Below are 27,334 nucleotides of genomic sequence, written 5' to 3'. Positions count from 1 at the left end.
ACCCTGAAGGATGACAAGCACAGAGGGAGCAAATTAGGAACAGGTTGAACTAACGACAGCAGGAGACAACTCATAGCAGGGCAGGCAACTTCAAAGGAAGGATGGAGACAAGGGCAGGAAGTAAAAGAATTGAAGGTTAAAACTAGAGCCGTCAATCGATTAGTCAAGTCAAGTGGCTTTATTGTCATTCCAACCATGTGTACAGTACACAGTGAATCGAGACAACGTTCCTCCAAGACCATGGTGCTACAAATGACATATAACAGACAATCAAGACAGGACTACATAAAGTACAAGTGTGCAAAAATTGCAAAAAAACAAAACAAAGACACCACACAGAACTTGGGGGAAGCAGTGAGGGCCCACGTGCTCTGGTACCTCTTGCCAGAAGGCAACAGAGTGTGTGTGAGGGGTGCGTAGGGTCCTCCACAACGCTGGTGGCTTTGCAGATGCAGTGGGTGTGATAGGTGTCTATGATGGAGGGCTCCGATGATCTTCTCAGCTGTTGTCACTATCCGTTGTAGGGTATTGCGATCTGATACAGTGCAGTCACCGTACCAGATAGTGATGCAGCTACTCAGGATCCTCTCAATTATTGTGATTAAAGTATGCGATTAATTGTGATTAAATAATTGAATCGTTATTAATTACATAGTTATCAATAGTTAACTTACGATTCATCGCAAATTGATTACAACATTTTTAAATCTGTTCTAAAAGTACTTTAATGGGATACTTTTCATTTTTCTAATACACTGGAGATGACAAATATACTTGCTTTATACAAAGATATGTTTATTTTTGTTGCAACAATCCAAAACAATGAAAAATACCATAAAGAATAATCTTGAAAAACACCTCAAAGGAGTGCTTAAAAATATGCTGAAAGGACACTTTTGTATACTCCCACAGAATGTAACTGTCTAATTTACCATTAGATACATTTAAAGCTCACAAAACACATTAGCTTCTAAGTGGGATCAAAACATGGAGCCACAAACACAAATAAAAAATATATATAATAAACAAAGCGCACATGTACAGTGGGGCAAAAAAGTATTTAGTCAGCCACCGATTGTGCAAGTTCCCCCACCTAAAATGATGACAGAGGTCAGTAATTTGCACCAGAGGTACACTTCAACTGTGAGAGACAGAATGTGAAAAAAAAAATCCATGAATCCACATGGTAGGATTTGTAAAGAATTTATTCGTAAATCAGGGTGGAAAATAAGTATTTGGTCAATAACAAAAATACAACCCAATACTTTGTAACATAACCTTTGTTGGCAATAACAGAGGTCAAACGTTTACTATAGGTCTTTACCAGGTTTGCACACACAGTAGCTGCTATTTTGGCCAAGTCCTCCATGCAGATCTTCTCGAGAGCAGTGATGTTTTGGGGCTGTCGCCGAGCAACACGGACTTTCAACTCCCGCCACAGATTTTCTATGGGGTTGAGGTCTGGAGACTGGCTAGGCCACTCCAGGACTTTCAAATGCTTCTTACGGAGCCACTCCTTTGTTGCCCGGGCGGTGTGTTTTGGATCATTGTCATGTTGGAAGACCCAGCCTCGTTTCATCTTCAAAGTTCTCACTGATGGAAGGAGGTTTTGGCTCAAAATCTCACGATACATGGCCCCATTCATTCTGTCCTTAACACGGATCAGTCATCCTGTCCCCTTGGCAGAAAAACAGCCCCATAGCATGATGTTTCCACCCCCATGCTTCACAGTAGGTATGGTGTTCTTGGGATGCAACTCAGTATTCTTCTTCCTCCAAACACGACGAGTTGAGTTTATACCAAAAAGTTCTACTTTGGTTTCATCTGACCACATGACATTCTCCCAATCCTCTGCTGTATCATCCATGTGCTCTCTGGCAAACTTCAGACGGGCCTGGACATGCACTGGCTTCAGCAGCGGAACACGTCTGCCACTGCGGGATTTGATTCCCTGCCGTTGTAGTGTGTTACTGATGGTGACCTTTGTTACTTTGGTCCCAGCTCTCTGCAGGTCATTCACCAGGTCCCCCCGTGTGGTTCTGGGATCTTTGCTCACCGTTCTTATGATCATTTTGACCCCACGGGATGAGATCTTGCGTGGAGCCCCAGATAGAGGGAGATTATCAGTGGTCTTGTATGTCTTCCATTTTCTGATGATTGCTCCCACAGTTGATTTTTTCACACCAAGCTGCTTGCCTATTGTAGATTCACTCTTCCCAGTCTGGTGCAGGTCTACAATACTTTTCCTGGTGTCCTTCGAAAGCTCTTTGGTCTTGGCCATGGCGGAGTTTGGAGTCTGACTGTTTGAGGCTGTGGACAGGTGTCTTTTATACAGATGATGAGTTCAAACAGGTGCCATTCATACAGGTAACGAGTGGGGGACAGAAAAGCTTCTTACAGAAGACGTTACAGGTCTGTGAGAGCCAGAGATTGTCCTTGTTTGAGGTGACCAAATACTTATTTTCCACCCTAATTTACGAATAAATTCTTTACAAATCCTACCATGCGAATTCATGGATTTTTTTTTCACATTCTGTCTCTCACAGTTGAAGTGTACCTCTGGTGCAAATTACTGACCTCTGTCATCATTTTAAGTGGGGGAACTTGCACAATCGGTGGCTGACTAAATACTTTTTTGCCCCACTGTAACTGTGGAGAGCACACTACATAACTAGGACTATAAAGTGCAGTCAGGCTATAGCTTATACTTCCAGTGTCTTAGAATATACCATTTTGACTATACTTATGTCTCTTGCTCTGCTGTTGTATTCAGCAGAGGCTGAGCAACCCAACCTTCTTCCTTCTTCTTTTTTCGTAACAAGACATGAACACTAAAACACCACAAAGGAGAAAGAAAAGAACTATAGCATACAGCACATACAGTACTTTTGTTTCTTTGCACTGAACCAGTTGCTCAGACAGACAAGCATTTCGACATTTTCAGATGTTAGGGCAGCTTGTTAGCGAAGTGCCTCTCCGCTGTCTTCATAACAGTCAAAGCATTGACCCAAGTTTCCACTGTGGTGCAAAATAATGTGCTGTTACCCTGAGGTGACTGCGATTACTTAGTGAAGTCTAATAATCTCTGGTGAGTGCAACCGTGTTGTTCTGCCCTAAAGCCTCCTCCACTTTGGCTTTCTTGTCTTCATACAAGTTGTGTGTCTTGGTGGCTCTCAAAGGCAAATCATGCAGTCGTTGGATGCTATGTGAATTATTTTAAGTAGCCCCTCATCGTCCACAATGTTAATCGGTCTGCAAGCTGTAGCCACCCATTTAGCTATGGCTGTTGAAAGTTTGTTGCTTGTAGAATTTCTCAGCGTCTCCTTTGAAAGCTATGCAGCATAGTCTGCCTTTGGTGACGGGGAGGAGGGCTCTCTGCATCAGCTGTGTGCTTGGTTAGCAAGTGGTATTTAAGATGGGACGTACTAGGGTGGTAACTCAGTTCACATCAACAGTAAATGCAAATGATTTTGGTCTTCTCAAGAGAACCATCTGGCAGAACTTTAAAATCAAACTTGGCGTTCAAAAGAACCTTCTCTTTATCCATTTTTGCTCACCATCTATAATGTTACTGCTGCGTCGCCAGCCAGGAAAGAAACTAAAGCAGTGAGTAGCTGTGAAAGGGGACAGTACCAAAACATACTTTGGCACCAAAAATGTTGCTTTGTACTCTTTGTTTGGAATGACAGAGAGCTGTTTCAGAAAGAAGCTGCAGACAATGCAATCCACCAGACTCCACTGGCAAAAAAGTAATTTAACCTTGCAAAACATGGGAGGTGTTCATACTGGTGCTTTGACAGCAAGAAAGTTCACATCTCCTTGTTGGCTCAACATTTCGGTTTTGAATTAGCCATTTCTCTTTGTGGCTGACTCCAGCTTCCCCTGGAAATCTAATACATGTTAGGGTTATGGGTGATTCTGTGGGGGACAAAAAAACTAAGTGGCATGCATCAAATAGATGACATAAACTTTAACAGTTCATAGAATAAAGTGCTTTGTTAATGCATGGGAAAATTGTGATTTGTAGTCTGAAGGACTATAAGTGGTCCGTAAGGCTAGACAAGTATACAAATATTTTGTTTGCCACACATGCTTTTTATATTAATTAAGTTCATGTATACCTTCAAGTTCGTTGACATAAATATTACTTCAGTCTTGATTTCTTTCGAAAATGTACTGATATATGATTTTTTTAACAAATCATTTGAAATATCTGAAGTCCTTAAACGTATAAAGAAAAAAAATAAAATGTCAGTAATGAGTGAAATTATAATCAAATTACTTTGGTTTAAGTAACAAACCTAAAAAAAAATCCTGTAGTCACTTTCTGTACTTCCATTTTTTATAATTATGCTTTCATCCATCCTTTCCAAATGGCCCAACGGTAGGAGCGTTTTAGGTGGCTAACAGGCACGTCTTTGACTTTCCAGATTTTTTTCTCTTTTTTTCTATGGCTGAATGAAGCTGTGCTTGCTTAAAGAACAACTTTACTTTATAAACAGAAGGAAGTGGCCTGAACTTCACCCCGGCTGCTTTTTTCCCCTCCTTTCACTCTTTCCCCTCATACTCACTCACTTACACACACATACAGTAAATACATACTGCAGACACCTGTGTAAACCACTGCTACCATCTGCTTGGCACCCGCCTCCTTATCCCAAAAAACACCCTGGCCAGGGATATCACACACACACACACTCACACTCACAGAAACATCCACCCTCACACTGTTAAGCAGATCAAGAATTCTGCAGGGGAGGTGTTTAAACATCTGAGATCTGACATGCGCTGAGTTTCTCCAAATGAAAAGAACTTAGTTACTCTTTAGGTCTTGAGCTGTTAATAATTGTCACCTCACCCCGAGCGAGCAGGTGGGGCTGCACAGCCACACTGCAGTCAGATGTGAAGATTGGAAATGTGTAGCCCATTACTTAAACTTCAGCAGAATAAAAACCTCATAAAAACCCACATGGAATCCTGCTCATCATGTTGCAACTGCGTCTTCAACAGTCTGTGTGGGTACAGTAACGATGACAATTAAAATGTAATGCAGTGGTTAGTGGCTAAATTGAAGCAAATTGAAGTTTATAAAGCACAAATACCCACCCTCCCATTGCAGCAATAGAAGCACGCTATGATTAAAAGGATGTCGCAGCCTGTACTTTCAAAGCTTTTGAAAAATTCTATAATTTTTCAGGGAATCCTTGTAATGCTGAGTAGATGGAGAGTTATGATTGGGTTGTAATGTAATTTTCTTCATGTGGACTAAATAATAGAAAATAACTGAAAATAACTGAACTTTTGTAACTATTAAAGCTCTGTGATGGGCTGGTGTACCTCACCTTTCACTCCCATAACAGCTGGGATAGAATCCAGCTCTCATACGATCCTGAACTGGATAAAGGGTTGATGATGGATGGATGGATGGGTGGGTGGGTCAATTCTTAGTGTGTAGCATGTTAGTGTATTTAGGTTCTGGTCAGCCGGGCACTTTTTGTTTGGAGCTGGCGCGGGCACCCTTTGCCTGTATGGATTTTCAAGTGCAGTTTTCCCCCTAGAGTCCAAAGCTAGGTTAATAAGTGATCCTAAATTGGTCATAGGTGTGGATGTATAAGTGCATGGCTTTCTGTCTCCCTCTGTTAGCCTTTAGATAGACTGACTGTCCAACTCTCTCTCTCTGTGAAAATTGGGATTGGCTTCACCTTCCCCTGTGACCCTAAGCTGCAAAAGCAGTTAAGAAAATGGATGGATGGATGTGCTCTCATATTTTTCTTGGGGTTTGTTGTATATCAAACTAAAGGACACATTGCAAAGCAAATGTAACTTTGCAGTGTGTCCTTAAAATTGTGAAAGGACTGTGATCTTTTGCTGCCACCATGCCGCTGGGCTCCTGATGGGGACTTTTGTTGTTATTCTCACCTGAAAACACACCAACCAATTACTTCTATTCAGCAGGGTTAAACGGCAAACTGAATGAGGTGATTAACGTAACTAGAGAATGGAGGGCTGATAGCAAGTGATGACTGGAAACTGGACACCAGATGGTCAAATCTTCAAATAAAAACTGATGTCAAACAAAGGTAACGTGAATAAATACTATTAGGTGGAGCTCCTGCAGGCTGCCTCACTTACTGCTGACAGAAATGTTGCAATCAAATATTCTTGCAGTAATTGAGACAGTGTGTTTGAGTTCCACTTAATAACTTTTCCTATTTTCCTCCTGTGCAACAGTCAGCCATTCAGTGGTGCATAGAATATATTCAGTAAACACAAAATACAAGTTTTAAATGATAATATTTTGCCTGTGTGGAAAAAAGGATTTTAAGATAAGATAGAACTTTATTAATCCCTCGGGTGGGTTCCTCTGGGAAATTCGGTAATATAAATTCGGTTTATACCTTAGTTACTCAATTCATAATCTATCAGTCTGTACTGATAACTGGTTTCTGGACTAGAGACATGCAGGTCAGTCATATATAACTTAATTTCACCATTTTCAGATGCAATGTTTTTGATAAAACATCGCATCAGTAGATGAGTGACAAAAAGAAATACTTCAGTTTTGGAAGGGTTAAAAGCTTTTCAGGGCTCTGGGAGTCCACAAATCCCCACTGAGAGATATTATCTTAAAATGGAGAATTAGTTAACCTTCCTGGACATGGCTGACAGTCAAAGATTTCTCCCAGAGCGCCATGATGACTCATCCAAGAAGCCACAAATGTTGCAAGAAAAACATTGAAGGTGCCTTATCTCAGTGAGGGTCGCTGTTCATGATTTTAATATATGAAAGATACTGGGCAACATCGGCATCCGTGAGAATCAAAATCACTGTTTACTCATAAGAATATTATGAGTAAACAGATCCTCTTCTTTTTTCAAAGCACCACCGACCCCAAAGAGTGTTTTATGGATCGGAAGAACATTCTGCTCTATGGCAGAAAATCCGGAAGAAAACTTGCAGATCATCAGTTTGTAAACTGAAACTCACACAATGACCCGGAAAATAAACGTCCACCTCTGAATGGCTGCAAAGAAATGTAATTCAAAAACCACCGTGTACTCCACTACCAGTTGGCGAGTGGTTGCTGGAGGCCACAGGAAAATTGATTGCTAAAGCCCCACACAGGCCTTGCAAGACACCAACTTGCTTGCACACATTCACCAACAGCTCGGCAGTGGAAAGTGTGATGGAAACCATGAACACAGACTCTACAGAAATTTATCATCCATCATCAAAATAAAAGTTGCAACCTTTGAAAATGCAGTGGTATAGCACAACTTTCACTTTCAAATGTCACTACTGCTCATTAAGAACTTGGCAACTGTTTGCAGTCAATTCTGTGTCTTCTATTAAACTTTGGACAACTGTGACAATCTGCTTGTGACCAAAACAATCACAAGGAGGTTTTTTTTTAGTGCAGAACCCTACTTTTTACTAATTTCACCACTTTTTTACCTCCGGAAACCACCAGGCAACACTTGGTGAATACACATTTCTCTCCGATGATGGGTCTCTACGTCTTTGTGACTGAGATCTTATATGATATTTTCTAAAAGGCATGGTGTTCACCTCCTGTTGGGAACAACTATGCATTTGGTATCTGCTCAAGAGGAATCTGGGGAGGCTGATTAGTGTGGAACCAACACTAACACCTGAGTCACGGTCACCTACAGTTAGGGGTGTGATTACTCATTACTCAGTTTCATGATTTAGCTTGTTTTATGGTAAATTTAAATGTAATATTTGAAAGAGTTTAGTATGGAGTAAACTGAAAAAAAAAAGACAGCAAGAGCGGTTACGTAATTTCTCAGGCCGTCAAATCAAGAATTACAACAAACCAAAGAAAAGACAAAAAAGAAGCATCTTCTTTCTGCGCGGTGGATGGTTTGAGTGGGGTTTTTTTAGGAAGAGGGCGTTCGATGAGTTCAACAGGAAGACGAGGAGGAGGAGGAGGATTGAGGAATGTTCCAGAATGCTGATAGTGGGGACTGATTACACAAAGACACACAAACCAAAAAAAGAAAAACTGAAAAGAAAAGAAAATGAACACACAAAACAAACTTGAGCCAGCACTCATCTACTCGTTTTCCTTCCCTCTCTCTCCCATCTCCAAAAGCACTCACACTCTTGTGCACACACTTACACACAGTGATCCGGGTGGAATCAAAGGGTATTAGCTGTGTGGTGTTCAGTTCCCCCGGTCCTTTCCCAGCATTCCCCACAGCTGTACGATTACACAGGTGTTTGGCAAAAACACACAGTTAGAGACCACAGAGGGGCTGCATGGGTGTGTGTATCTGTGTGTGAGTGTGTTTGTGCACGAGTGAGAATATGCGTGTGATTGCATGCCTGTTGTCCGTATGTGTGTCTACATGCACAGCTTCCCTGCAGGAGTGTGTGCTTGTGTGTGTGAACATGTGTGCATGTTTAAAGCATTAGTTTCCTCCCAATGAATCAGCTCAGCTATTTTCTTGACCACCATCACTGCATATTTTTTTATATCCTTGTATCTTTCTCTCAGTCTTTATTCATCCTTGTAGTATATTTACAAACACGATCAGCAAAGCTAGCGACATCAAATATGACTGCATTACCTGGTATTCACATTTTATGATGCAGTACATGTAAAACCTTCAGTCTGTTACTGCTGAATAAGTTGCCAGAAGCTGCTAAGCTACTGGACTCATTTACCCTGTTTGAAGCCTGCAGCATTTGTTGCATTTCATCCTCATCTCAAACTATCCAACTATTTTTTTTGTGAACACTCTGTAGATGTTCCATTCTGTCCATGTTCTGACCTTTCAACTTTAATTGTATTTAGAGGAAGAGGATAAAACCACAAAGAGACAAAACTCATGAGCAAGGTGATGATTGTGTTGATGTGGCCCAAAAGACATCCGTGCACAATGGCACACTCAACAAACTCAGGCTGTTCTGTGAATGCTGTCATTCAGACACTGCAGTATGTTAGGTAGAACTCAATGCTGATGGTCTGATCTTGGGAGATCAATTTGCAATCTATGAATGTTAAAAAAAAAAAAACTAAATGGAAAGCACACTTCTGACCTGATTGAGCCCCATTCAGAAGTGTAAATCGCAGATTCTTCCACTTAAAGCTACTGTTTGGTCACAGTGAGAGACCAGCTGTCATTACCACTGAGTATCCTCATCATGAAATTTTAAATTTCAGTTTGACACAGAAGCCGTTTCAGTTTTGCTTTCTGCCTGAGTATGAGGTCAGTGCAGTTGGTCAAAATATGACTTCCAGGACCTCCAGTAAATCCAGAAGCAGTCTAGACGTGCATGGTGAGGCGGCTTTGAAGGGAAGATCAGCCAATTTTAAATCAGGTTTAATTTTTGACTTTCACGGATTACACGATGCATATTCAGGAATCTCATTTTTGTGCAGAAAACGTTCTTGAAACTCCAAAGAAATCATCCTATGGGTAAAATTTATGTAGGTGCAAAATTGTAAGATGTAAATCCAATTTGTCTGGAATAAAGTTGAGGACAAAACTACTGATATAGCAGTTAGCAGGCAGACAGGTTGAAAGAGCAAATAAACAGCTCAGTGTTTCATTTCATTAGAAATGATGTGACATCAGTGTAAATATTTAGATCTGCTTTCATATTTCTTTTGTGTTTACAACATGGCCATAAATACAGTATGTATAGTGTGAAAGCAGTCAGTTAGACAAATCTCCTGTAGAAACTGTAAAGCCTGCATTCACCAACTGAATTATATCTTGAAACTCACAATCTAACTGTAGATGATGTGCAGAAGCTTCTCTTCATCAGTAGCCGCATAAATAGCTTCATCTAGAGCTACTTATTGATGGTGATATGTTTGTACTCTAAAAAAGGACTGAGGTTAGCACAGATGTCTATTTTAAGCCAAATAAATGTAATAAAATATGGTTCGCCGCCTGTGTTGTAGTTCACTTTGGCTTTCCCAAAATGTTTAATTTTATGACAAGCTGGTTACAACAATTTCAGAAGGAGACGATTTTGAGAGATGCCTTCAACTCAAAACATCTCAAAACTTTTTCGGTGAATAGTTAATTCTCATTGTTCCTGTTGCCTCTTTTTCATTTGTCAGTTACATGAAATTTCTCCTTTATTTCCTTTTACAACAGGCTACACTTTCTTGGCAGAGAAGTCAGTTTTAGTTCTTGGACAAAGGCCAAAACCTGAGGAAAAAAATTGAAAAGACCTGTTGAAAAAGAAAAAAAACCTCACCAGGGAGTTTTAGAACAACTTCATTTTTTCTTTAAATTAGTTTCAGTGAGCCATGACAGCGAGCCAGCTTACATGATGCCAGGGTGAATCCAGTGAAGCTTTCAGCTACAATCTTTACATCTTTTCTGTTGCTGTTGCTGTTGTTGTCTATACGAGCTATAGTTATGGGGGGGAGGTTGAATTTTGTTGAATTTATTAAACAAGGGACTGATGGTGGGCCTGTGACTTTTAGGGCACATATGAGAAAATGGCTTATGGTAATCCAGGTCTGTGATGACTTTTTACTCACCTTGTTGTATTGTTTGTTCTGGTTCTTTGTGTGTGTTTTTTTGTATGTTTTTCTATATCATAGCGTTTTATGTAACCTGCCCAGCAAGTGTGCATGAGAAATAGAAGGTTTGCTAAAATCTAGCATGTTTACATCTTATATTTTTATAATAATGCCCATTACTTTCCCATTACTATAAATGAAAAGAAGAATGTAACGCAACTTTAGTCCTCTAGTGGTAATAATGATTGTGATGGGAAGGAAGGACAATGATATAAAAGGTGTAGTTGGAGAAATGGACGGGTCAAAAAAAAGAAAACACTGGAATCGAAGACACAAAACCGCTGTTAAGTTCATCCTTTGCACCATTAGGCAACATTGTTTCTTTTCATCACGACTGCTCTATAACCTTGCTCGTTGTACTCAAAACTTTACAGCGATTTTCAGCAGTTTGATGTTTTTAATCTGTGGCTTGTCTCCAGATACAGTGGTGGTTGTTTAAGTTTGAGTAAACCTTTTTCTTATATCTTTCCAGTTTATTATGGAATAACTTTTCTCTATCAAATGTAGTTTTTTTTTTTTTACTTACGTTTGACCAACATGTGTACTGGACTTTTTGTGTTCCTGCTGTGGTTCAAGGTTAACATCCAGACAAAACCAAAATATGTTGTTTGAACTTCAAGTGACTTCCCGCTGATAATGGAAGAGAAGCAGCAAGAGGCCAATTAAACCATGTCTTGGTGTCATTTTAAAGACACGGAAAGTCACCAAATTCCATTTAGTGTTAGCCATATGGGAAAAGAAAAGTGATAATTAGATATACAGTTGTGTAATACAAATGTAGTAAAGTGTACTAGACTAACTTGAACATTTGAGTGCTCGTCTTTTTTTGTCGTATTTGTCATTGTTTTCATTCTGGCAGCAGAACAAACTCTAAACACATTGTTGACATTTTATCACTAAATAAACTGAGATGGCTACCAGGAGAGCAAACACACCACTCAAAGTTCACCATTAGCATTCTACCGGAGTTTTGTTTATGCCCACTAGATGTATGTTAGTCTTAAATTCACTCTTCTTTTAGCTCTGGTCCAAAGCAGCATACTTCTATGCTGTTTATCACTTCAGATAAATGTTTAACCTTCCAAACTACCTAGCTGCTAAATGTGTCTTTTTTATATCCTTGTTCTGGGTATGCTGGCATTTTTACAAGGTTGCTGAGCATCAAATTAATATTTTCTGTTACAGTTGTGACTAAAATATATAAAGCATTATTGTGTATCTTCTGTAGTAAATCAGATCCGGTATAGTTGCAATTCAAAACCTTTACAAATACTAAAAGGAAATCAGAGAAACTGACTTGTTGTAATAATCATCCTGGGAACAAGAAGACTTGCTGTATTTCAAGAGTCTCCTAAGATTTCTCATCTAAAGACACTAGTTTTCTAAGGTTTGCAAAAAGCTTTTAGAGACATCTGTTGGATTTTTTTTCTGCAGCAATCACGTGATCACACATCTTCACCACACATCTGCACACAAATTCATTAGGTTCAGCATCAGGTGAGATGCATGCACGAAAGAAATGCATGTCCATGGCCCATCATGACATCACTCATTGTTTCCTGGACTGAAACATCAACATTAGTGTTGTGGCTGCCACCGTGTTGCTTTGTTGCAGTCATAAGTGACAATTTTTGAGTGGAGTGCCAAGCTAGCAAGCTCACATAGCTTCTTCAACCACCTGTAACAAGTGTTACAGGTGGTCGAAGAAGCATCTACAGCTGTGTTTTTATGCCGCATAAGTCTAATTAAAATGCTTCAAGGGGAACCAAAACCACAAATATGACAGAGAGATCCAATTAGAAGGCTCAGATTGATGGAAGAAGCCCCAATGACAGCTATCTGCTACATCTACCACAGTCTCAGCCTTAAATCCAAAAATGAGGTCTAGCTGTAAAATGTAGTGTGATCTAGCAGATGGGTTACTGTAACTCAAGGTGGCCTGGTCTGATGTAGCATGTTTTGTTTTACCTCACATGAATGGTTGGCTACATGTGCGCTACTTACCTAGGGAACACCTGGTTGCACTATGTGAATGTTACTTTGACATGCACCACCTACGTAAACATTGTTGCAGACCATGTACACAGTTTTATGGAAACGGCATTTCCTGATGGCTGCGGCCTCTCTCAGTAGGGTAATGTGTCCTGCCATAAATCAAACATGGTTCAGGAATGATTTCCACCTTCAGGTCCTAGTGGAATCCACTATTTGTGTTTTGGCAGCAAAAGATGCACCAATACTATGTTAGGCAGGTGGTCACATGTTATGCCTTATAATTTAGACTTTCTTCTTTAGCTAGGCTGTAAACATAACTACAAAACTAAAGTTGGACTTTTCTACATGAGTGTATGTGTTTGACATGTTTTGGAAGCCACACTTAAGTGGCCATTAAAAGAAATGGCCTAACTTTTTCAGCCTCAGTCAAGAAACATTGTTGAATCTTCATTATTAAAACAAATTTCACAAGATGCATTCGTTCTAGTCACTGTAATTAGCCTAATTGTCCTAAGGGGACAGTTCCTGTAGTTAAAACATGGTCAAAGTTGCCCTAAAATCGCCCACTAATATCTGAAGTGGGAAAACTGCTTATTTCCTGTACCAGTCAGGGAGCTTGTCGTTCCTTCCGTTGGCCAAAGGTGTCACCAAATCAATCTGGAGTGAAATCTTTATTATAACTCAGGAAGCAGAGAAAGGTGTTCCTCTTACTGTAACCAAGCAGTTACAGGAGCATTACGTTTTACACAGTCCTGTTGTGTCTGAATTTAAACATTTTTAATATTGCATAACTTCACATGCGGACCCACTGATTCTCTTCTTCCTGCTGCACTATTATTCATATTTTTTGCATCAGTATTAGATTAACAGAGTTTACAAAGAATAAACTAGGATCATTTACCAAGAAAATAAATTAAAGCTTTTTATTCTAAATAACCTTTTCTAGAAATCCATAAAATCCACTTTGTTTTACTAAGAATGCAAAAGACTCACTAAAAGCTTATTATGAATCAGTCTTTTAGTTGGTGGCACAGAGAGGAGCATTGATTACAGTTGGGAAAACTTGTTGCAATAGACATTTGAGGAGAATGTTATGTAAAAAAGACATAAAGGTTATAAACACACGTGATCATATAATTCTCAGTCCCACTTGTGATGTGTTTTCTGAGGGTCACAGAACAGGTGGAGGTTGGCAAAGCAGGCTCTCGCTTGTTGCTCGACACCTAAAAAAGACGTTTTAACGCAGGGCCCTTTCTGCAAACAGGATCATAGTATTAGCTTTTAATAGAGGACCCTATGGTGTAATTTCCTCAGTGCTTTACAAAAGAACACAAAGTAAAGCTGGAAAGAGAATCCAGTATGTCTGCCAACTTTTAAAAAAGTGGATTAAGAAAACTGTGGTGTGTTTACTGTCCACTTCATCTCCAACTTGACCTATCAACACCCTTTTTTAACATATGAATGGGTGACTCTTTTTTTTCTCTTATTTTATATAAAGTGACTTTTAGTTTGTCTGAGAGTAGAGGGCTGGCAAAAGGCAAACAGCAAGGGCAACAAATAAGCCTTTATGTTGTTCCTGCACCTGTGTGTGTGTGTGTGTTTTCCTGGCATTTTCTCTGTGAGAGCAACCCGCACATGCAGGGTGTAATTTGCAGAAATAGGCCAGTCATTTTATACCTGCAGGCTGTGGGCTGCACAAAGAGAGAGAGAGAGAGAGAGAGAGAGAGAGAGAGAGAATTACAAAGTATTTCCAGAGTAGAGAGTTTTGGTACTCTTGTAGTTTTAAGTGGTGACCCATAGGGGGGTTACCGTACAGGTCAAACACTGCACTTGTTTCATTGCAAACTCTAATGAAAAGACACGCAGAACATCAAGATTCATGCATTCATGGAGGGACATGAGCATAGACTGAGATGCACTAAAAGTGATTATACAATGAGTTGTAAAAAAACAAAGAATAAATCTATATTATTATTAAATAATACACAACATATTTAAAAGATTTATATTTTTTAAAAGTTGTATTTGACTGGATTCAAGCACAAAAGAGTTAGCAAACTCCGGAGGGGGCAAGAAGGAATAACCTTTTCCTTCCTCAATTAGCCCAATTAATCCAAATCAAACTAGCCAATCACCGCGCCAATCAATCAGCGAAACAAACCCGATTTTTCTTGGAGATTTATTTATTTTCCTGTGGATTTTCCGCTCTCTCCTGAAGCAGCGGCGGCAGCAGCAGCTCGGCGCTCGGCTCAGTGGTGTTAAACGAGACTGTAAGCTAGGTGGCCGCACGATCACATTTATCGCGCCGAAGCTGTGCCAGACGCACATGGGATCCGTCCTGCTTACCGGGGGATCTTCAGCACCGGCAGCCGAGCGGAGGGCACCGTCAGCCCGGTCAGGAGGAGCGCTCAGCCTGCCTGGACTCTTCCGCTGACGCAAAACAAACGCACAGACACACACACACAAACACACACACGCAGAACAAACACTACACATTTCGGAGGTGATATTCTTCCTTCCTGAGACACAAAGTGTTATTTATTTATATCGTATGCGAGCCTGACAGTCAGCCGCGGCGGACAAACTGCGTGTTAGCGCGGGGAGGTCGGACTTGTTTGGCAGGGGAAACACTGAAACACACGCGAAAAGACTCCCGTTCTGTCGCCCCCCTTCTTTTATTTCCTGTCAGTTTTTTTTCTTCTTCTTGCGATTTATTTCCTGCTGCCAAAACCAGGAACCCGGGACTGAACCCTTACTCCGAGGATGAAAGAAAACTAGATTTGCTTCGAGGCTTTGAGGTTGTTTTACTGGATTTATTTCGCTGTGGAGGAAAAGCGATCCGGGAGCGGAGCGGTGCGCAAAAAAGCCGAGGTCTTCCTCCTCTCTTCTCTCCGTCCTTTCTATCTCTCCATCTATCAATCTGTCTACCCATCCTCTTCTATCTATCTGTCTCTCCATTTGTTTCCATGTTTTAGGTCCGTGCGATTTTGCTAAAATGCATCATCAACAGCGGATGGCAGCTTTGGGAACAGACAAGGAACTGAGTGACTTACTGGATTTCAGCGCGGTAAGGAAATCCACCTTCTTCTCTTATCGCTAATATGAATAAAATGACAGGTATCATGTGAGAGCAAGCCGTAGAGGAGAATAAAGGCGTTCTGTAGGCTTTACATCCACCACTGTTTACATTTTTAATGTATGAGTTGCACGGCACATAGCCCAGCCTGCATATTTTAGCCTTCACTCAGTCTTTTAACTATTTGCACAAAAAGTTGTGTGTTTATGTAGAGTAACTTGCAGAAAGTCAGTGCATATTGTTGGTTTTGTGTTGTTTAATTTTTTTGCTTGTGTGTGCAGAGAATTGTGATGCTGCATTAGTAATTTTGTTGTCTTATAGATGCGAAACAGCGATTTGAAAATGTTCCCAACATCCATGGTAGTATATCTCATTTTAAGTCATTTTTTCCTTCATGTGTAGCCTGATTATTGTTGTTGTTGTTATTATTTTTTATCTTTCTACCCATGATAGGATTTAGTAAATGTTTTTCCTTTTTTCTATGTGACTTTCTAGGCTGCTCCATGCACTCTGCACCGTTTCGTACAGAATATTTCATGCAAATAAAAAAAAAAGAAAAAAGAAAAAGGCTCGATGTTGAATCATGAACCTGCATGACAGACAGCTAGACAGCCAGCCGAGGAGAGGGAAATGTGTCATACTTTGTCCCCGCAGTGTAAATATTCCTGCAGCATTGCTGTTAAATGTCCAAACCCGCGATTGGGTTTGAAAGTGTGCGTGTGTTTTTAAAGAGAACAGCCTGAGTGGTGAACTTGACGGACAGGAAATAGAGTCCCCGCTCTCGCCCATGTTTTCTCTGCGCCTCTCCTCCTCTGGGAGCAACTTTGGTCTGAAGAGGAGGAGGAAGAGGGGGGAAAAAAATCAGAAACACCCCTAAATGATGAGAGGGGAAAAAACTGACTTACATTAATCCGGTTATGAAACGTTGAGAAGCAGCATGAACATAATGGTATCATAATATCATAATAGTATTAGGGACATGGGTACAGTGATGCTGCATAACATGCAAATAGAATTTACCTGCAATGTTGTGAGTTATTATATTAATTTTAATACTGTAAAAGCATAATATCACAGCCATGGCCTGTGCATGCAAGTGACTTAACAGGAGTGTGCTACAAATAATTTTTGATGAGAAATATATCATAAAATATACATTTTTACAGGAATGAAATGCCAAAGAGAAGATAGTGTGTCTCATGACTGACTGAATGCACAGCTGAGGCCTGCTAGAAAATCTGTTGTTAGAGCCATGCAACCTACACATTAGTGTCTTGTAATGCACTACCCTTTTTTTATTATTTGAGTGCAACATGTTGATAAGAACTTGTGCATCAACTCATACAAGTTAACCCCTGTTGCATTTTTTTTAGATTTAATAACTTCATACACACATCAGAATATGTCTATAGAAAAATTGTAATTATAGAACACACACTCTCTTAGCTAAGTAGGTCTCTATTTACCATGTTTACAGCAGAACTATCGTTAAAGTCCATGTAGAAGAATAAGAAGTGCCCAAAGTCGACGGAAATCACGACTAATTTCCAGTTTAGTGGCACACACAACATATTCAATTACTTTGGGAATAGTGGCATATATTTAAAAAGAAGCAAAATAAAAGGCTCAAATTATTTTACAAATTTTAATCCTGTACAATGGTTAACTGAATATTTTAAATATGATATATTTGATTAAATAAAATAAAATAAAATAGACTCAGTAAATTGCTTTATAATTCCAATGGCAAGGAGATGCTGCTGTGATACAAATATTCTTCATAGTGCTATTATATCTAGTAAGCCGGGTTATATTATAAATGGTATAAAAGGTTGTTTAGATATTATATCATAGGTGCAAAATGCCGAAAAGTTCAATCAGAAGTTAAATTATGCACAAAAGTAGAAAAATAATTATTGTCCTTAAGAGATAATGCATTAATATTAAAGGCATTTTCCCTGGTTTAAAAACTGAACAGGTTTTTAAGATATGTCAATCAGCCCGTCTTAATTTGAAAAAAAAATTTCAAACAAAGGAGGGCAGCAGCAGCTAAAATGTGTCTCCGCTCATTATAAACGCAGACTGAACATTAATTTATTCAATCATCTGTCCTTACACGCCCACAAGCTGACACCAGCAGCTCAAAGCAGTTAGACTGGGATATCGATAGACCCGCTAATAGTCCGAGTTAGATCGTTTATCTCCCCAACGCTTGTTTTCCCTCTTTATTTGTCGCAGCTGTGAGAGAGATTGAATACACAAGCAAGCAACCTCCTTGTTCGGCAGACGCACTTCCAGGCCCAGCAAGCAGCATTAAGAACAGTGATGGATCAAGTGTTCGCTGCTTTGGGTCAGGGTTTAATTTATCAGAATTCTGGTTGATCTGAAATAAAACCAAAAGCCTCTTGAACGCCTTGACTTAGTACAGTCTTGTACCGTCTGTAAGTGTGAAGCTCGGAGTGTGTTTGCGGTCAACCATGCCAACACACGGGCCTGATGTTCATCCAGAGGGGTTATCTGTGAGGGTCAGATGTCTCACTTTGATAGCGTGAAGTGTTCTGTTGTAAAGCTTTACAGTAGCTCATCTCGAAGCACGGCAGGAATCAGTATTCAGCTTCAGTCTGTCTTAACGTGGGCTTGATTTTCCTGTAGATGTGTAGAGCAGATGGTGACTAGTTCTGATGATTATCTCATATGTTTAAGTCAGATATGAAGTAGATATGAAGTGTTTCATTCCAAAATAAGCCATCCAACATTTGGCAAAAGTGACACTTTAGAATGAAAACATATTTTTCACCAAGGTGAGCAGGCGATATAAGTGGTCCTGTTTATTTTTCACAGATGCTGAAAGAGGAATTTGATTTCTCTCCGCTTCACAAAAATAATCCCACAGTGTTTTGGAACACCAAGTCTTCATTTCAGTGTTTAGCTCTGAGCTGGGATTCTCTGATTAGGATTGAGTGCAGACCTAAATGTGTCCATAGCATCAAGTGGAAAACAGAGAAGGGCCAAAACCTTGCATCAAGAGGTGCTGACCAAAGTCAGGAATCTGATTTCTTGACTAAAACTCCAAAATAAAAACTTGTACATTGAATTTTACTTTTAATATCAGTGCCTTTGATTCCCTTTTTAAATTAGGATATGACATCATTCTGTAGATGATTTTATTTTGAATTATTTAATTATTTTACAGCAGCCAATAAAATTCAATCAGCACGATACCTAAGAACATTACATTTTCTTGTACCTCTCCTGAGGTTGACTGCAAATAATTTATTTTTTCTTATATAAAAGTGCATAAAGACAGGATTACTTTGAGTTCAATTTTCTTCTAAAATTTACACTTGCATTGGTTCTCTAAATTTCTATATATTTAAAAATGTTACTCTCTAAAGGACTTGAACGTTAGGGACTTGATCTGGACTTGGAGTGGGAACTTTGATTTAAGATACTGACTTCTGGACTCCCCTCTTCCCATGACTTGGAACTTTCATGTTTTGATGAAGGACTGGATTTGGGATTTGAGTTTTCACTTGTTGGACTTACGTCATCTTCTCATGATTAGGAACTTGCCTGTCTCAACATTGGACTGTTGACATGTTTGTTAAGATGTGAAATATCTTCTCTGCAGGACTTGACCCTTACTCATCTTAACTCTGGGATCTTTTGACCTTGCATTGGGACTTGGCTTTTAACTTTTTGGAACATGACCTTTGACCCCTGGAACTTGCACATTTTGATGAAGGACTCGACCGTTTCACAAAATAATTCATAACATATTGCTCTTGATTTGGGATATGATTTTTCATTTGTTCGAGTGCACTTGCCCTGGACTTGCTTATCTTCTCATGGACAGGACTTAGACCTTGCTTGTCTTTACTTGGGACATGACTATGATTGCATCGATTTGGGTCTTTTGACTTACTGGAGCTTTACACTTGACCTTTGTTGGATTTAAACATGACCCTGGATTTACCTGCCAGTCTTGATGTAGGACTTGACTTGGACATGTTAGTCTTGATATGGGTGTTGTTGCCCATATGTGCACATGCGTGACCTGGGACTTGTTTGTCTTCACTTGGGACTTGACTATAAATTTCTTGGCATTGTTTTGGATCTTGACATTTAACTTCCTTGACCTCTCCTGGGATATGACCCTGGACATACCAGTTAGTTACAAAATTGTTTTGCAAAACTGCATCTTTTTTTTCCTTAAAAAACAAAACAAACGGCATAAAATTCTTGGAAAGATGCATACATTGGTTTAATTTTCCTTACAGAGTTCCTGAAGTTCTTGTATAGCAATGAGAACTTCTGTGACAACTTTGACTTCTTGAAAAACAAATGGGGCATTTCTCAAAGTCAAGTGTTTGGCACTTGAACAGATGTATCTTATTAGTATTAAATCAACCAATACCCAGCCCTAGTCACTTTGGACACTTTCCTTGGTAACATCCACACAAAGATTCCTTCCAAAACAAGACATCATGCATTTAAAAAACAGACAGTATACCCTATGGAGAAAAAAAAAAAGGGGGGGGGGAGTACATGTTACCATTAAATTTATGACATTTCCTAATAAGACCATAATGAGATGAGGGGCTGACAGCTCTCAGCCAAATGTTGGATTGGCGTTTTGGAATGAAGCTTTTCACATGTAGCTGCATTGACGTTTCTGTAGAGATGTGTCTTGCTGTGTGCAGTGTCAGTGCTCTCGGAGGTAATGTGCACTCTGTTTGTCTTGTAGATGTTTTCCCCTCCTGTTAGCAGTGGAAAGAACGGGCCAACCTCCCTGGGGAGCGGACATTTCTCCGGCTCAAGTACGTCAGCTTTCTCTTTTTTTGTTTTTCCTCCCTCACTTCATCATCTTCTTTTTCTTCTTTTTCTCCTTCTTCTTCTGCTCTTTTCCTCAGCCTCCTCCTCTCCTTCCTCTTACACCTGCTCACTGCTGCTTTGTTTGCTGTTTGAATTTTCTAATGTGGGTAACAGTGTTCAATACGTGGATATGCAGTTTTTGGTTTTTATGCTGTGTTGCATTGTGGGTTACTTTATATTTCAAGCGGACTTGAAAGCCAAATGAGATTTGGCTTGACGATTTAAGAACACAGCTTACTCATACTGTTTATATTTTTACATTACTCGTATTGTGTACAAACAATAACATTGCTTGGTTTGATTATATGACTTTGAATATCCTTAAATCTGTCTCATAATACTTTCCTACATTGTTTGTAGAAAAATGGTCTCCGTATTATGTATTTTATTTAAACAACAAAAAACAAATCACCCAGTTTCTTGAATCCGGGGACATTGTTGTTTTTAACATTATTCAAAAAAGAGGAAGTAGATAATTCTCGAGTTAACTCACAATTCAGTTCATTAATGGGCGACTGCCAATATATCCTCAGTGATGTGTCTGCTGTGCATCATCCCTAACCCCCTGCATATATACGCTCAGAGAAGTAAATACAAACCACCCATTACTTTTTTGTTTCAAACTGATCGATAGATACCTTTTAGCCACTACATGAAAAAGCATGAGGTGATAACACATGTTTATTAAATGATCAGTTGCACAACCTGCAACTTGTATGGTGCTAGTAACACCATGCTGACCTAGGGAATGTGGACTTCCACGCTGGCACACTTCCACTCATTTACCTGTACTGAACATCAGCCATAAAATGCCAGGTCACCACAGCTACATTTTCTAGTGTGTAAACCTCTCCACTATTCCCCGACACAAAAAAAAATAAAAAAAAATGAAAGAAGCATCACCTTGTAGCACTGCTCAGCTATTGCACTTATCACAGAGTTTAATTTTCAAGGAGTTAAACCAGAAAACTGGCGAAATTAAATTATGCAAAAAATGTGTTAACTGAACCGTTAAGTTAGCAGTTGATTTATGTTAAAGTAGTGCTAAAGTTTTGATTAAGTAGTAATACTATTCTGTCATCCTAAAGTTAATTCAGCCTCTTAGATTTATGGTGATCCGCTGATGACAGGCAGTCAGGAATATCAACCTCCACGCAGAGACTCATTTATTTGGAACAATAATCAGTCTCAGTCCTTCCACAAAGGTTTATTAGATGCTTCAAAGCAGCGTATGCCATGCATCTTAGAGCTCAGCATTACTAAAAGAAGACAACAGTAAAACTGCTGGACCAACATGGCCTACTTTAATTTAGTATATTCGTTTAAATGTTCCCATGCTAATAACTCTGGACTTGATCGACTGTCAACTTGACTTTAGTGAGGTGCAGAATTAAAAGAGAAAATTGAAAAAGCAAAATATTGTGTATTCTGTCCCAGTTTGCCAGTTTTACCACTGTTACATATGACTTCTCACATTGTGTTAGCTGTAGGTTGTGTCTTTTGGGGGGCATGGCCACAGTTAGCCAGCTTAGCGTTTTAAGTTAGAGATTACAGTGTAAGTATAGTCCAGTCATTTATTGAATTTGTCACTTGGTTCTTATTATATCTGTTTTGCTCTTTGTTTTTTTGTATTCAGGATTGCTTGTTTGTTTGTTTTTTCATATGTATGGGAAGAATGGAGCTGGAGATTATTGGATTGGATCCTTTCTGAGCTGAGCATGAAGTCAAAGTTCTTGATTTACTGGCAATCTACATTGGTACCCCACCCATTGTATGAAAAGTGAGCTTTTTTCAATGTGTGTCTGGGATGACCCTTAGAGATACGGACATCTGAGCAGGATGCCTCCTGGGCTCCTAGGTGAGATGTTTCAGGTACGTCCAACCATGAGGAGACCCTGGGCCTGATCTGTCGCAGGAATACCTCGGTGTACCACCAGAAGAGGAGGAGGTGATCAGGTCCAAAGGAGGTCTAGCTATCTTTGCGTGGACTGTTGCCCTCTTGTGCAGCTCCTTCTGCTAATGAAAAGTAGAAAGATAGATAGATAGATAGATAGATGGATGGACGGGTGGTCTTAATGTATCCAAGATATATTCAGAAAGGGCTGAAATCCACTTATTGAAATTGCCTCCTGGGGATATCTAAGACCCATTCTGGCCAGATCTAAGACTGAAAGCAGATTAGGGCAATAAACTTGTACTGTAGCTGTTTTCCATGAAAATGATTCATCCATTCATTTCTGCTCCTTTGTGGTTAGCCATTACCCTGTTAAATGAGCAAAGCTATTATTTTTGTTACCAGACATCTTCTTCAGCATTACTCTTCTTCTCTTTTTTTGTTTAGCAGTTTTGAAACAGCTTCAGCCTTTGGAATGGTTGAGACTTTTGATCACATAGGCTGACATGCACATATGTAAAAACATATTTGCTCCATGATTTTATCAGTTATCTTCATGAAAAATAATGTTACTGAGGTGCTGTAATTAATTGTAATAGTATCCTTGGAAGTGCCTGCTATGCTTCTGTTCTGGTTCAGCCAATGAAGTGAAAGGATGAAAAAAGAAGGCAGATGCTGTCCTGTGCATCTTATACTGTATGTTGATAACATTTGCAATGGGTACGTAAAACAAATTTGCATTACTCAGTGAGGTGCATTCATGTTAATAAGCACACGCTCTCCACCTTTTGCCACCTCTGTGGTTGGATGCATCGTTCTTTGCTTTGAGATCACATTGTATGTTTGGGTGCATTTTCCTCATGTGTTTCACAGGATTGCATTGCGGTATGTCTGGTGTATGTTCGGCAGCATCTGCAGTGTTTATTAATCAGCCTTCAGCCACCATACCAGTAGGATACTTTCTGTTTAAAGTGTTTTCTGGAAGGTCTTCACAGAAAACAGCCGGGTCCTTTCTGTTGCTCCCGCTCCTGTTATTTGCCTCTAAACGGCGTTCGGAAGCCATTTTGTTAGTTGGCTGGAATACAGAGAGATGGCGAGGCATCTTCTTTGTTTACTGCTTCGTTGTGTGGTTGTTGTTGTTTGTGCTCCGCGGTTTCAGTGATGTTGTTTGCTCCTGTGCCGTGCATACAAATGCGAGGGAGGATGACAAATGTTACGATTTTTGGCAAAAGAAAAAAAAAGTGAATTTGTAGCGTTTTTTAGGCCTTAGGTTTGCTGCCTCAAAGTGTATCTTCATGTTAGGATTGTTGTTGTTTTTTTTCTTTTTCTTTTGATACAGGAACACACCGTGGAGTCACACGCGCATACGCTTACCCTACTATACAAATCACACTGTGTTTCCCATACACACACATCTAAATATCCTCGTGTACACACACGTGCGCGCGCGCTCTGCTCACCCCTGCTGTGGCTTTTTGCAGGCCTCGGCATTTTGATGAGCCTGGTGCTGTTTGTGAATGCAGCTAATTAGAACTCTATAGACCTACACAACCATGAGAGGAGCGGTTTCCAAAGGCTGGGTTGAGGCCATAGGCTGGGACGTGCTGACATGGAATGGGGTCCATTCACTGTAGACTGACAGGAGTTACTCTGCTTTGAATGATGCACTTTCATACATTTGAAATTTTGTGTTCATGCTCAGTCCTGTAAAGTATTTACTTCTGTTTGTAAATGCATACCTTAAGCTGTTTATACTCTTCCAGTTAAAGTCACATAAATGATGATTTCAAACTTTGATCGTACAAATTCTTGATGTTTCATAAAAAGAGAACTTTGTGTTTCTTCACACAGCCAGTAAGTAGGCCTACCTAAAGTTAGACTTTAGGAAATTAAGATTTCTATTAGCTAATTTTCAATCAGTTTCTTTACTTCTCTGCCATAAAAAATTGATGGGACATTGTTGTCACCCTGCTGAGTCAAAGGTCAGGGGACGTGGACACCTAAGTTTGTGAATGCATCAATGTCAAATTGGTGCCATAGGTGCATCTACTAAGAATCTCAGATGAGTTCAAATCTCAGTAATCTCCACCTCGCAGTCAGGGGTCAGGTCACGTTTTCTGAAAATCGGGAAAAACATGACTTAAAAGGCCAGTAGTATGACTCAGAGCTTTGGTAGCCATACTAATGAATGATCCTGATAAGTTTAGAAATGTCAATCAAGAAAACATTTGTGCATATATAAATGAATGGATACAACATCATCTTATCACCTTATTATATACTGCTCTATGGGTACCCTCATAGACCAAATGATGCAATAGTCTCGCATAACTTAGCTCACAATAGTTTAAACATTTTCAATATGCTGAGCATAATAACCCAATAACATTTATCACCTTTTGACAAAGCATTACAAGTTAATGCAAACCTTTCTGCTGCTCATAAATTTCTCTGTAGACCCTTGGTACTCTAAAAAACGTGCTGCATAGGTTCCAGTGTAAAGAACATGTAATAAAAGCACTGGTTTTCCATAATATTGTAAGGACACAGGTATTTGCACGAAAAGTAGGTAAATGGTAAAATGGCTTGTATTTGTATAGCGCTTTACTAGTCCCTAAGGACCCCAAAGCGCTTTACACATCCAGTCATCCACCCATTCACACACTGGTGATGGCAGCTACATTGTAGCCACAGCCACCCTGGGGCGCACTGACAGAGGCGAGGCTGCCGGACACTGGCGCCACCGAGCCCACTGACAACCAACCAGTAGGCAACGGGTGAAGTGTCTTGCCCAAGGACCCAACGACTGAGACTGTCCGAGCCGGGGCTCGAACCGGCAACCTTCCGATTACAAGGCGACCTCCCAACTCTTGAGCCACGATCGCCCTAGGTGACGGATTTTGTTCTTTTCAAAGGTTACGTTGAATTGAGATGATGTTTTGTTGAGCTAAGTGTACCCAGTATTGGTTGTTTTTTCACTTGAGCTGATTTAATGTTAGCTTGGCTGTTATCTTAGGACGGTGGCACATGAGATTGACCTGTATATTAGCAGATTAGCAGATGCCAAGTGTCGGCATCCTTGTTTAAAAAAAAAAAGACTCTACAGTAATATAGAGAAAATCCCAACAGTCAGACAACCGTCTCTGAGCAAGCAGTTGGGCAACAGTGGAAAGGAATAACTCCCCTTTAACAGGAAGAAACCTCTGACAGGACAAGACTCAGCAAGGTGAATGTTGCTACATTCAACCTGCTGTTAGTTAGCAAGCTGATTTACACTCACTTACTTAGAAAAGACATATGAAAAGGATCTCTTCCAAGCCTTTTTAGGGCATCGTTTAATTGTACCCTGATGTGAAATTTTACTTTAGTTTGAGAATTAAATGGACCACTGATCACCGAGCAGTACCTGCTTTCAGTACAGTTTTTGATCTTTGGTTCTGTGGGCACTGCTCCACAGTAATTCACATTTCCACTAACACATGTCTTTGTGTTTAAATTCCTATATATCCTAACTAAAGAAAGTAGCCCGTCCTGTAGAAAATAGGTGGTGAAGGAAAGTTTGGATGTAAGAAGAGCCTGGAGGTGTTGAATATAAAAATAACGTCTCAGTGAGACGAGGCAGAGGGCTAAAAATATTTTGTAGGATTTGGTTTATCTGATGCTTTTGAGGATAAGGAGTGACATTTTCCCAACCATGTCTTTATGTAGAGATTGAACTCTGAAATGACAGCCTTCACACAAAGCTGTGAATGTACCTCTCCGTGTAAGCCCTTGTATTTCTGCCCATAAATTCACCTTAAAACACAAAAGCATCTAAACATGAACACCGCACAGTCTCGGCTGACATGCTCAGCCCACGGTCATCACCAACCAGGAAGTGGATTAGGCGTTTTAATTATTGAGAGATTTCGCTGTTGTTGTTGTTGTTTATTTTGGGATCATCCCTGGAAAGATAATGCACACTTCAAACTCGGTGTGTGTGTGTGTTTCTAATCTCCTCCTGGATGAAGCCGTTCAGTGAGCGGCTTCACTCTGCCTGTCAAAACCACCGCCGCTGCCACCACTCGTCTATTTCAGGTCTTGGCTGGTTTTGGTGTTTTCCTCTTTTTTTTTTTCTTTAAAAAAAAAAAGCCGTTGTAACCTCTCAGATCCGCTGTTTGTCTCCCTGTCAGTGGTGTTGGAAGGCGACCGAGATGTGTGTGTGTGTGTGAGCGAGCGAGAGCGTGTAAATGTGTGTGTCCTCAGCAAAACGAAGGTTGAGCATTGGAAAAAAAATGAGTGCAAGAGATTTGAGGCATTGATTTTTGAATTGTCTGTCTGAACAAGCAAATATGTGTGGGCAGGTGTTTATGTGTGTAGTTGGGACCATGGAGGGTGGGGGTGGGAGGAAAGAGAGGTTTGGCAGTGTGAGGGCAAACCATCAACCCTGCTGCCATGTGTCTTAAAGTTGGCACTGAGAGATGAAGGAAGTGTTTCCTGGAAGCAGAAAGAAACAAAGGTGACAGAGGAAGGAAAGAAGGAAGTAAGGAAGAAACAAAAGAAGGAAAGAACAGAATAAGAGGAATTTTAAATAATTGGACACAGAAATAAAATCAAATTAAGATGAAATAAGAAATGAAAAGTTACGCAAGTAATAAAAACTCAAAGAAATTGTGTAGTAAGGAAAGTAAACAAGGGATGGAGCGGAGCTAATGGAGAAGTAGGAGAGGAAGGGGTAACAATGAAACGGAGAGAATGAGGGAGAAATTTTAGAGGGACGTAACATGAAAGAAAGAACCGAAAAAAGTTGAAAAGTTGAAAGGAAGCAAGAAACAAAGGAAATGGAATATAAAGGGTTAATGGAGAACTGATTTAAAAAAGTAAGAATTTAATGGTGAGTGAATGATGGACAAAAAGAACAAAATTAGATGGTAAATGTCAAAA

General features: G+C 39.9%; 1 protein-coding gene across 2 annotated transcripts in view; it reads left to right on the top strand.

Annotated features, from left to right (window-relative positions):
* The first annotated feature begins 15,310 nt into the window (after positions 1–15,310).
* The window catches only part of tcf4 (transcription factor 4), a 257,661-nt gene continuing 245,637 nt past the window's right edge, over positions 15,311–27,334 (top strand). For both annotated transcript variants that reach the window (XM_080867581.1, XM_080867580.1), the window contains exons 1-4: positions 15,311–15,437; positions 15,542–15,633; positions 15,964–16,002; positions 20,390–20,462. In XM_080867581.1, coding sequence (XP_080723707.1) covers positions 15,562–15,633; positions 15,964–16,002; positions 20,390–20,462 — 184 coding nt within the window. In that variant the 5' untranslated portion in view covers positions 15,311–15,437; positions 15,542–15,561. The remainder of the gene's footprint in view (positions 15,438–15,541; positions 15,634–15,963; positions 16,003–20,389; positions 20,463–27,334) is intronic.

The sequence above is a fragment of the Rhamphochromis sp. 'chilingali' genome, assembly GCF_963969265.1.
Source record: "Rhamphochromis sp. 'chilingali' genome assembly, chromosome: 2".
Lineage (NCBI taxonomy): Eukaryota > Metazoa > Chordata > Actinopteri > Cichliformes > Cichlidae > Rhamphochromis > Rhamphochromis sp. 'chilingali'.
This window is presented reverse-complemented; position numbering and strand designations above follow the sequence as displayed.